This window comes from Cloeon dipterum, chromosome 2 (genome assembly GCF_949628265.1).
Source record: "Cloeon dipterum chromosome 2, ieCloDipt1.1, whole genome shotgun sequence".
NCBI lineage: Eukaryota > Metazoa > Arthropoda > Insecta > Ephemeroptera > Baetidae > Cloeon > Cloeon dipterum.
This window is the reverse complement of record NC_088787.1, coordinates 2,257,106-2,268,978: the sequence shown is the minus strand read 5'-3', so window position 1 is coordinate 2,268,978 and position 11,873 is coordinate 2,257,106. Positions and strand designations below refer to the sequence as shown.

At 45.6% G+C, this 11,873-nt stretch overlaps 3 protein-coding genes across 3 annotated transcripts; 2 read left to right on the top strand and 1 right to left on the bottom strand.

Moving 5' to 3' along the window:
- Positions 1-133: 133 nt before the first annotated feature.
- On the top strand, positions 134-2,900 carry LOC135936790 (TLC domain-containing protein 2-like). The gene is made up of 6 exons (XM_065479741.1): positions 134-442; positions 527-609; positions 1,108-1,190; positions 1,244-1,415; positions 2,177-2,281; positions 2,338-2,900. The coding sequence occupies exons 1-6, from the start codon at positions 237-239 to the stop codon at positions 2,445-2,447; spliced, it is 759 nt and encodes a 252-aa protein (XP_065335813.1). The 5' UTR covers positions 134-236; the 3' UTR covers positions 2,448-2,900.
- On the bottom strand, positions 2,895-6,699 carry nesd (nessun dorma). The gene is made up of 9 exons (XM_065479730.1): positions 6,198-6,699; positions 5,935-6,137; positions 5,793-5,882; positions 5,330-5,746; positions 4,325-4,446; positions 4,078-4,268; positions 3,845-4,024; positions 3,088-3,221; positions 2,895-3,032 (listed from the first exon to the last, which is right to left on the bottom strand). Exons 1-9 carry the CDS (start codon positions 6,417-6,419, stop codon positions 2,957-2,959), a joined length of 1,635 nt encoding a protein of 544 aa, XP_065335802.1. The 5' UTR covers positions 6,420-6,699; the 3' UTR covers positions 2,895-2,956.
- A 272-nt stretch (positions 6,700-6,971) lies between these two features.
- Positions 6,972-10,609, top strand: aay (phosphoserine phosphatase). Its single transcript, XM_065479742.1, has 6 exons — positions 6,972-7,119; positions 7,339-7,623; positions 7,685-7,819; positions 7,883-8,028; positions 9,422-9,583; positions 9,974-10,609. The coding sequence occupies exons 2-6, from the start codon at positions 7,478-7,480 to the stop codon at positions 10,063-10,065; spliced, it is 681 nt and encodes a 226-aa protein (XP_065335814.1). The 5' UTR covers positions 6,972-7,119; positions 7,339-7,477; the 3' UTR covers positions 10,066-10,609.
- Positions 10,610-11,873: the final 1,264 nt, after the last annotated feature.

Genomic DNA, 11,873 nt, shown 5'->3' with positions numbered 1-11,873 from the left:
CTTTAAAATACCGGTTTTTTAATATATTCAACCCAATGATGCGAAAAGCAGCGGCTTCTTTGATGAAGAACCGGTATTCCTGTCAGGAAAATGAGCTGAAATTCGCTGCACTGAACCGGAACCGCCCCCTTCTCGTGGTCTGGTCTAGTTCGCTGTTTTCCATCCACAGGTCGGTCGTGTTGTACGCGTGGCTGCTGCCGGACCGTTTTGGTGAAACGAACCCGATTTAATTAGCGATGGACCCCGCGTCGGTGACGGGCCCGAATCTGGGCATGGTGCACGCGGCGGGAAGCGCGAGCGCGTTCGCGGCGCTCAACCTGCTGCTGCTGGCCAGGTTGGTGCCCAAGAGCGCCAGCCACTCGTTCCGCCAGCAGTGGAAGTGGAGGAACACGGCCAACTCGCTCGTCCACTCGGTCCTCACGGGCCTTGGCGCCCTTTACTGGTAAATTAATTTCCTTCCTGAGGCGCATTTAATTGTGCATATAAGATTAAAGGTTACGTAACCTTTATATGATAATTTTTGCAGTTTTTGGGAGACTCCCATCATGCGCGAGGACCTGATCAACAAATACTCGAGTTCGTCGCACCTTCTGATCAGCGTTTCCGTAGGTGAGGCGATGAATTTAATTCCGTACCTTTCCCATTTACTTGGCACTTTAATTTAAAATGTACACATTTTTTCTGCGTTCAAAGTGTTTAAGTGGAGAGGCGTCTAAAAAAATCATGACACGCTCGAAGCCAAAGGCAAGCATTGTACATCCTATTTTAGTATGAATCCAAGTCTATCTATTTATTTGCACTCGGTTTTTGAGTTTATCTCTAGCGAGGTCACACCAGCGCTTTGTTTGTATGCAAAAATCTGTCTGCTCTCGATCATTATCACAGCACCGCACAATTATACGAATTAATCGCTATAATCGGATTTGCCAAACTGCGGCGAGAGAGCAAAGGTTGGAATGCGAGAGTTAATTTTAGAACTTGGCTGCCTCACTTTAACCCGTTTGTGCGTGTCTAATTTATTGCGTTTTGTTTTTCAGTTCCTTTTAGGCTAGATAAACCGAAATTCCCCTCTTAACCTGATTCATTAACAGCCTGCCCTTTTTCCAGGGTACTTCGTGTACGACTTTTGCGACCTGCTGATCAACCACCGGAAAAGGAGCAGCTACGAACTGCTGCTGCACCACACGATGGTTGTCGAGTAATATGGAAAAAATGCGTTTTGTATTTAATAAAATTTGCTCAGGTGCTCATGTGTTTCACGCTGGCCATCGTGACCAAGCACTACCTCGGCTACGGGCTCGTCGCCCTGCTCGTCGAGGTCAACAGTGTTTTTCTGCACACGCGCCAGCTCATGCTCATCCAGGGCTTCAGCAAAAACCACCTCACCTACCGAATCAACAGCATGCTCAACATCGGTGAGTCCGACAAGCGTTTTTAGACCTACTGCGCATGCGCTAGATGCGCAGTAACCTATTGCGCATGTGTCATGTGCGCAGTAACCCATTGCGCATCAGGGAGCTGGTAGAAAGCAATTTCCATCTATTTTTGTCAAGTTCTCGTAGTTTTAAAACATTTTGACCATTGCGCATGCGCAGTATTTAGAAATAATAAATTTAAAGCCCTATAAGTGTCACTAGCTCAGAGTTCTCACCTATTGCGCAAGATTAGGATGCGTCAGGCATCCTGAACTCTTGCCATAGATTAATATTCTGCGCAGGACCTATTAATTCATTCTGCTCAGGCTATGCATGCCCTGAATGTTCCCTTATCTGCTGCGCAGTAGATTTCAGTGCATTTTAAGCATGCGCAGTGAACATCAGTTATGACATAGGCTTGCTTCCGATCAAAATTTGTCAACTGCGCATACCTGCTATGCGCATTAGGTTTCTGCGCATCTTAAATATGCGCAGTACGTTTTTGCGCAACATATACATGCGCAGTACGTTTCTGCGCATCATAGACATGCGCAGAACCCTCTCTACGCATCTGAGACATGCGCAGAACCCTTTCTACACATCTGAGACATGCGCAGAACCCTTTCTACACATCTGAGACATGCGCAATGCATGCCTTATTGATCAGAAACTGAAAATCTATCAATTCCATCCACAAAACTACGCTTCTAGTCATGCCAGATAATACTAAACGGATTATTTCCTCTCTTCCTCTGTCTCAGGGACATTTGTGGTGTTCAGAATAGCCACACTTGGGTGGATGACGCGCTGGCTAGCGGTGCACAAGGACGAGCTCACCACCACCGCTTTCACGATCGGAAGCGTCGGTACGTTCAACCTATTTCCTGTTGATCGTGTGAAATGCTGACCGCAATTTTTGCAGCCATGTCGGTGGTGATGCTGATGAACATCGTGTTGTTCCTGCGGGTGTTGGTGGCCGATTTGCGGGCGAGCCAAAAGTCTCAGGACGAGACGAGCAAGAAGCCCAACTGACGCCGCAGTTGAAAATTCCACAATCACCTATAGCCATTTCGCCAGAAAAAGTGCAGCGCACGACCAGCGACAATATAATGTACATAAATCATGGAGAGACGCGCTTCTTGGCTTTGCTTCGAGCACATATTATGCGTGTTTTCACTGAAGTGTTCGGACTAGGGCGTCACCTATTTACACAGCATCAAAGTGATGGCAGTACTTGTTTACCAACCAAACAACTTAGTCGTATTTATTCAGTATTTCAAGTCTCAGGAGTTTGAAATGCCTTAGTTTGATTCATCCCACAGAATATGTATTTTTTGTTACCGTTTTTAGTTATTTTTACAAGCGTGGTGCCAATGTATGCCTTTTTCATCATGACTGAGAGCTTAAATTTTACACGTTGTACACAATTCCGCAGCTGAAAATTGATTCTCAATTTGAATTAAACCGTTAATATTATTAATTGTATCACTTTGGTTATTTAATTCTATTGACTCGGAGTATTACATTTAATTAATGTATTATTAGTTGACATTTTCCACTTGCACAGCCAGAGGCACAGCTTTGAAGTCGGACTCTTGGACGGAAACGCCGGGAAGCCTAAAGGAACGAACGGATTAATTAATTTAAATTGGAAACTCGCGTCTAAACGTACGTGTTGAGAAAGTCGTGCGCGACGAGTGTGCTGCCGTTTTCCTGCTCGTCGCAGCTCCACTTGAAGTAGACGCCGTGCGAGGTGCACTCGCTCACCACGCACTGCTTCATCGACAGCTCCGCGCCCTTGTACATCTGTTGAAATAACGGTCATTAGTGCGCGTCACTCGCTTCTCGTCTTTCAATTATTTGTTTCCACACCGTGCGAGTTAGTTGTTCAGGGGCATGCCAAGCCGACAATTAATATTCATCTGTTTGTTCACCGAAAGAGGGCGTATTTACGTTCGTGCCGCGGAATTTTGGCCGATCAATCGCCCCGTCCCTCTGCATTGCAAATTCAGTTGGAAAAACTAAATTAATTTGAGATAGTTCCGATTGCGCATGCGCAGAGTACGCAAACGATTCAAAAGTTTACTGCGCATGCCCTGATTATTCTCTTAACTGCTGCGCAGTAGGTTTCTTTGCATTTGAAGCATGCGCAGTGATCATCAGGGACATCATAGGCTTGCTTTTGATATAAATTTGTCAACTGCGCATGCCTGACATATGCAGTACGTTTCTGCGCATCATTAATAAGAACATCCTTCGCCCCGCCCACTTTTATATCCTTCTGCATCGCGCGAATAAGTCATTCCGATCAGCTGAAAAGTGGGCAGGGCGACCGATCGGCCAAAATTCCGCGGCACGAACGCTTATAATTCGCTAGGTTCTCTCGGCGGCCATGTTTGCGCAGACAAACAATTTTTAACTAGCCAAACCTGCATTCCGTACTGGCACTCCTTGACATGGCACTTTTCGAGCTCGAGTCGAGCCCCTCCGTAGGCGATGATGCCCGTGGTGAAGCCGGTGAAGACGCAGTTTCTGGCCACAAGGCGGCAGTTGGCGCGCACCATGGCGCCCACGCTGTCGTCTTTGTCGTGACTGCCACCGCCGTCGATCTAGAATTAATTTGTCTTGCGGGTGTTTTTTTTAATAAATAAATAAAAATTACGATGCAATTCTCGAGGAGGACATTTCCAGCGGACAGCAAGAGGCAGATTTCGATTTTGTACGCCTCCAGCGTGACGTTGGACAGCACAAAGTCGAACTGGACGGTTTCGTCCCGCTGCTGCTGGCACTCGATGTTGAGCATCACGTCGCCGGCCTCGCAGCCGGACACCACAGCCGCTTCCTCGCCGATTCCTGGATTTTTAGATTATTTTAGAGTCAGGGAATATTTTATAGGGGGAAATAAAAACCTCTAATGGTGCCGCCAGCTTCGAGACCGGCGCTTCCAGTGGTCGAGTACTTGCCAGCCGCCAGAAAGACGAAATCGCCGGCATTCGCCTCCTCCAAAGCCAACGCGAGCAATGGATATAATCTAAAAACAGATAAATTAAAAGATTTTTAGTATTTATTACTGATAAATAATACGTTTCTCGTGTCACGGAACAAGGAATTTATTTTCCGTGCGTGCACGGGTGCGTGATCGCCGCGTGAATCGTTTTATTTTATGGATGACCGGAAATTTCCATTGACGAGGGATTTGGGGGGAACGTACTCCCGTCAACTTTATCTTTTGAACTGTCAGTCTCTTTCAAGCAGTGACATTTAACAGCTCGAGGCGCTTCCAAAATTTCTGGTGAGAATATTTTTCATTTTAAATTTCGGCCACAAATTTTTAAGCGGACGCGCGTGATAAGAGCTGTAAATTTATCTTATCTTCGTACCCGCCGACACCCAGCACAGGAATTTGTACAATCATTTGTTTGTACCATGATAATTGTTTTGCGAAAATGCAAATCATTTAGTAAGAAAATATGTTACAAAATCCAGCTCGATCGCAACAGCTGCAACAAAGTTATTCAATTTAATCGCTCGCACTCGGACGTCAGCTTGGATTTTTACGCAATTTTCAGCGCAGATAATTTCTATGACTTGCTGCTATTTGACCTTGATCTTGTGATCCTTTGCCATCTGGAGACCTAGTTTCCCTCCGACGCGTGATTACCAACGCGCACAGAGCAGTGAAAACTCGAATAAATTTCACGGCTTATTTCTTGCTTAAAAATTATTTTTTTTTAACTCAAAAAGTTTAAAAAAATCAATTTTTAACCCATTATATTTTATAAAAGTCTGTTTTTTCCATAAAACTAAATTCATTTTCGAAAAACCCAGGTTTTCCGGAACCCTTTAGCTCCGAACACCAGTAGACTTTCGGTTATTTTTTTTTAATAAAAAAAGCTGAAGAAAAATGGACTGACTTGAATCTTTGGTCGGTGCCGGCGAGGAGGGAGGCCGTTCCGACGAGTTTGGCCAGCTGCTCGGCAGGGCCGCCGGGCCAGACGAGTCTGTTCCACGGCTGCTGTCCCTTGCGGCGCGGCTGCATCATTCTCTGCCGCTGCCGGACCATCAGGCCTCGGATGAGCGGATTCTGGAGGCGCGAGAACTCGTGCCTGAGCTGGTCCAGCCGCTGGTGCAGCTGCATCACGCGGATGGCCACGCCCTCCTCGTCCAGCGCCCTGGTCGTCGCGGACACGGGCGAGCCGTCCACGCTGTCCAGCGGGTCGCCGTCCTGCAGGCTCTGCAGGTCCTCGTGGGCCGCCCACGCCTGCCGGAACACTCGCCGCACCCGCTCGCACATCTCGCACCCCGCCAGCCCCTGCTCCATGTCGTAGAGCCTTCGAAAAAATATTTTAAAATTTTCTGGTGTAAAATAAGACTCACAGCTGCATTCTGGGTTCGAGGGCAGCCACCCTCCAGTCCTCATTGTCGTCCTCTTCGTCCCAGGGGAGCCACAAATTGGCTCGGAAGTACCTGAAATCAACAATTTTTAACAAAGTTTTAAATTAAAATTTTTTGTACCAACCTGTACTGGTCCAGCACGTTGGCCAGCTCGTCACCGTCCACCTCAGGGTCTGGCTGGTTGGTGCAGGGGTACAGGTCCTCCAGAGGCACGCAGAAGACCTTGTTGGTCTGCGTGGAGGACGAGCCCGTCTCCGAGGACGAGCAGTCGCTTTGCCCGGCACTGCAAACGTAACCTTCGAAATTTCGGAATTCCACACTCTCCACCTAAAATGTCAAAACCTCTAATTAGTCCCAAAAATTAAAAAATTCCACCCTGAAACTCACAGCGACCAGCTCGTTAACGAAGTCCATGTATTCCTTGTTCCTGCCGGCGGGCGGCTTGTACACGGCGAGCCATCCGCCCTTCTTGACCGTCAGCTCGAGGTGAAACCTCCACTCGTCCAGCACCTCGCTGCCCGGCAGACAATCCTCGCGGTTCAGCACGCCGACGAACTCGTTCATGCGCTCGTCGTGGTTCTTGCGGGCGGTCTCCACTCGGCGGTTCATGATTTTCGGCTTTCGTAACAGAAACGGCGGCTCAAATTCGCAGAAGAAGCGAAATTGGTTAGCCTGCACGTCGGCAGGAGCTATTCCTTGACGAAATCTGCAAAATGCAGCAGGTGGTTGCCGAAATTAAACAACCGCACTAATTTTGCTCGAAAGCGGGCTGCGAATTTTTCGATTTGGCCAATCAGCGACGAGCTGGCTGGCTTTCCCACTCTGTGATTGGTCCGTTGGCTTCACATAACTCAATCCAGCTGGAGAACGAGAATTTTTCGCACAGCATGCACGAATCTTAATTAAATTGACATTTAATCATTAACAATTATTAAAACAGCCATAATTTCTCTTTAATTACTTTCGTTTCTTATTATTCCTCAAAATTCGCGGTTAATCGGATGCAGGAATTTTTTAATTCGGGCCTGACCAATCAGCGGCTGGTTTGGCGCGCCGTGATTGGTGTTCGGGTGGGCGGCTGGTGAGCAGCACGTGACCTCGACCTCTAGCGACCAGCTGTAGCGAGTAAAATAAAAGCAAAATAATGGTGTGTGGTGAGGGTGAGCGAGCGGCGACTGGGCGACATTCGACAGCTCGTTGAAATAATGCGTTGGCTGTCGGGTTGCGGAATCTGCTGCGACAGAGGCTCAGCTCGGCGTCACTACTTAATGGAAAACACGGTTGTTTGTCGGCCGCGATAAGCACACACGTACGTAATCGAGCGCAAGCAGCAAAAGGATCTTGACATGAATGTACATTATTATTATGATTGCACTGCACGCTTATCGTTTGTATCTGGAAGCAAGCAAATTTATTATTTGCGGAGGAGAGAGATGACCATGGAGGTCACGCGTGAGCTGGACGCTTGCCAACGCGTGCTGTACTAACACACACACTCTGTGACTCTGTGTGCCGGTGGTGATTGCAGTTGTTGGGAGCAACCAGCAGAGGCTAATGCACCGCCCAGCCGCCTAGATTGCCGCCGATAAAACGCGCGACTCGGTTTTTGCGGGCAACAGCCGTGACACTCAGTCAGCACACTAAACTTGTCGCTACCACTCGCAGCCATGGGTTCGTCGGCGGAGGACTCGTCCAGGAGCGTTTGGCGCAACGCCGACGCCGTCTGCTTCGACGTCGACTCCACCGTCTGCCAGGACGAGGGCATCGACGAGCTGGCCAAGTTCTGCGGAAGATACAATGAGGTCTCAAAGCTGTGAGTTTTTGTAAAAAATTATTTTAATAAAATTAAACCGACTTTTTTAATTTTTTCGCAGTACCAAGGAGGCCATGACTGGAAAACTCGAGTTTAAAGAGGCCCTGAGGCAGCGTCTGGGCATCATCCGGCCCTCCCTGAACCAGATGCGAGACCTGATAAGGACCAGACCCCCAAATCTCACTCCTGGAGTCAGGTTTGTGCCTAAAAAAATTATGAAACACTTGAGATTTTAATTAAATAATTTTAATTCATGCAGGGAGTTGGTGGCCGAGCTGCAGCACAGAAAAATCCCCGTTTACCTGATCTCTGGAGGCTTCCGGGGTCTTGTTGGCCCCGTGGCGCTGGAACTGAACATCCCCCTGCAGAATATTTACGCCAACAGGCTCAAGTTTTTCCTCAATGGTGAGCCCCAATCCGTTTTTATTAATTATTACCGGCCTGTTTAATTAAATAAAATCAATGCGCACAATTTTTCCTATTGAACGACATAAAAATTAAATGCAAATGAGCAAATGATCATTCCGCGGTCCTTATTCGCTAAATGGGCAACGCAGAACCTATCTACGTGCTTGCGCATGCGCAGTAGCAGACATTCTTAGCTTCATTACATGGACTAGCCATCTGACTTTACTGCGCATGCGCAATCACCACCAAATCGCACTGCTTATGGCTACCATCTTGAATTTTATTTGTTTATGTATTGGATTCCTTTATTTTGCCGTGATTTGCGGTTTTATTTGCAAATTGTTAATTTCCCGCCAAAATATATTTCGTTCTTTTTTTTTCAAAATGGCCGCCACGGTAATCAGTATGAACTTCTGGCTAAAAATTTAAAAATAAAAAAGCGCTATCGGCCTCTAGAAACGTTTATATTCCCAAATTTTATCTCTCACTGCCCAAAATCTATCTAAGCGGCCATTTTTAATTAAATTTAAGCATTATGGCCATGGCGGAAAACCAAAATTTTACCTAGGTTTTGTTATTATTTAAAAGTAAACGGTTAAAAGATGAGAAAAACCACCAGAATGCTTATTCCGCGGTCCACATTCGCTAAACGGGCTGCGCAGTACCTATTTACATGTCATAAGCATGCGCAGTTACAGCCATTTTGAACCTCATTATCCGGGCTTGCCAATTCACGTCACTGCGCATGCGCAAGCACCGCCAAATTGCACTGCGCATGGCTTTAAACTTAAATTTTCTATGTAAATGTGTAGACTTTCGGCCATGATTCTTTGTTTACAATCAAGGAACAGAAAGCCCGCCAAAATTTGTTTGATTCGTTTTTCAAAATGGTCGGCTGAAACACGCAGGTTAAAAAAATTCTTACGACAATCAAAATTCCCACCAAGAATTTTTAAAGAAATTATCACGAAGTTCCAAATGATCTTCTCGTTTTAAATCTAATATGGCGGGAAACCTTCCTTAAAAGTTCATTGCCCTGTCGGTGCTAATTATAAGGCCAGACGAAATTCTCGTGAAAAACGATCGAAATGCCCTAAAACCGTGACGTCACGGTCCACGGTGGCGGCAAATTGACCCTTCTCTGCAAGGAGCGCGGAAATTATGAAAGATGATTGATAACGCATTCCGAACGAGGAGCGGGAAGCGCGAGTGCATTGTGTGTGTTGTCGCTTGCTGTTTGAATCGCGCGACGGCGGCCTCGGCTCTAATTGATTCGTTTGACACACGCACGCATTGCACTTGACCTTGGCCCCGGCGGCAATCGGCAAGTGCACGCGGCGCAATCGTTGACCCTAATTAACCGAATGAAAAGAAAAGGGAAAATTCGTAGGCGACTACGCCGGCTTCGACGAGGAAGAGCCGACCTGTCGCAGCGGCGGCAAGGGAGAGGTCATTCGCTTTCTCAAGGCCAAGAACGACTACTCCAACGTTGTCCTCATCGGAGACGGCGCGACCGACTTGGAAGCCTGCCCACCAGCTGACGCCTTCATAGGTTAGAAAATATTCATTTCATTTTTCCTCTAATCGAAAGGGTGGGGATGTTAAAAAGGGGTTTTTCATGTGCGGGAAACAGAAACAGATGAAGAGGGGGCGTAACCGGATGAAAACAATTTAAATGGCGGCGCACCACGTGACCACGCCCCCTTCGAGCGGCGAGCCTGCCGTTTCTGCGCCGCCATGTTGTATTCCCTCGGTTACGCCCCCTTCTTCGGTTTGGTTTCACGCACATCAAAAATTCGGCTGTAGGAAACTTTTCCTATTTCGAGGCGAACAAAATGGCGGACTGATTTGGTTTTACTGTTTAAAATTCGCGCCTGTTTTGATTTACGTGAATTGTTACGCCACGAAAGTGCAATGATTGCGATTTTTTGTTTGTTTTCAGGCTTCGGCGGCAACGTCATTCGCGAGGAGGTGAGGGCGAAGGCCAAGTGGTACGTCACGGACTTCCAAGAGCTGATCGACGCCCTCGACTAATCACTACGGCGAAATCTCGTGTATTTTTAGAGGAAAAAAATTAATAAGATTCAATCCCGACGACTCTTGCAATCAAAATGTGTTCATAGAGAAATCTCTAATTATTGTCTGCCTGCCCGACTGTCGCACGATAACCGATGCATTTTGCTGTATGTAAACATAAATGTGCTGCACACATCCCGAGCTTTTATCGTTGTACCACTTAGGAGAGAAGAAATTAATTCATCGATACCTTCGCAGTATTCCGAAGCAATTTTTGTGTGATTTTGGAACAAAAATGCGAAACGAATATTGAAATTGATTTTTACTCAATTACGTAATTTAAAATAAATTATTCCAATAATTTAATTAATTAATTTAAACGTCTATTTATCTTAACGTGAGGACTGAAATTTCGTGATCATTTTTCGTTCCTAATTCGCTAAACTCTTCTCGTTTCTTATTTCGTAACAAAGATTGTGTATGTATTTTGGTCGACGTGTGTCTGCTCGGTTGCGAAGGAAAATAAAAGAATAAAATAAACGTCTCGGTGTCTGTCACAGAACGTAATGTGTGTCATTTCAAATCGGATTTTCAAAGCCAATGCCAGAGTGAATTGCATCACGAGAACGGTTCTCGGCTCTTCACGGGCTTCGTGCTCGCAACTTTGTCTCTCTCGCATTCAGTCGACCCGCCGAAGCGAACAGGTGAGCACCCACCCGCCCACCCTCGAATGTACGCACCCCTAAATATTTCAATTTCAACAAATTTTATTTTAAATGAAGAATTTTGCTGCTCTTGGCCTAGTTTCGCGCAATGCCAAGGGTGCGTTTGCGTTTGTTGTTGCTGCTGTCGCCCCAATAACTCATCGCGATCCGCGCTTTATTTAGCGCAAGATTATTTTCGCACCGCCGACATTCTGCCTGCATCCGACAATTTTTGCCATTCTCTCGAAGCGTGTTTTCCCAAGCGAGAAGGAGCAAAAATAACATCGCATCGATTTGGATTGAACAGCGAGAGAGCAAACCCGAGCCTCTCGTGTTGTGCATTGTTGGCTTCAGTCGTTATTATCTGACAATGACCGGGTTTAATTGGATCGATAAACAATTTATCAACAATAAATGAGTAAAAATTCAGATTTTTCGAATTTCCTTCAAATTTTCTCAGCAGATTTCGATTCCTTTGGTCGAGATCTGTCCATCAGCGTTTAAAACCTTTCTTTGTCGTAAAATAAAACAGGATTTCAAGTAAGGAAACAGTGCTAACTTTTCCAGCCACTTTTCTAAAAAATTTACGCGACTACTTAAGTCAATTTTGGCTTTAACTGAATTCTAAAGGAACAGTTCATGCATTGGCAACAAGCATTTTCCAGAATTTTGCAATATCAATCCTTTTCAAGCTAAATAAAATGTCCTTTTTAAATATTTTTTTACTAAGTTTTGGCTTTAAATAAAATTTCATTTAATTATCTACCTGAAATTCTATTGATTACAAAACATGTTTATTTATAAAGTTTTTAAACAAGCTGCGGCGTTTCTTTTAATATAAATAGTGATCGTTTTTCAAATTTCTGCTGCGATCGTAGGCAACCTGGCGAGTGCGTAGGACGAGCGGGTTGCATTCCATGCTTTTTGCAGGAGCTTTACTGCTTTTGCGACTCGTGGAATTATTATTTTACCTTTCTAATTAGTTAGTTTCTGAACAGATTTAGAAAGAAATCATTTTTACTCAATTTCTGTCGATTTTGTTGACCCAATTTAAGGAACTTATCCAAGAAATAAACATTTTAAGTTGTTTACAATAATTTTTTTATCAAAGGAACAAGTTGA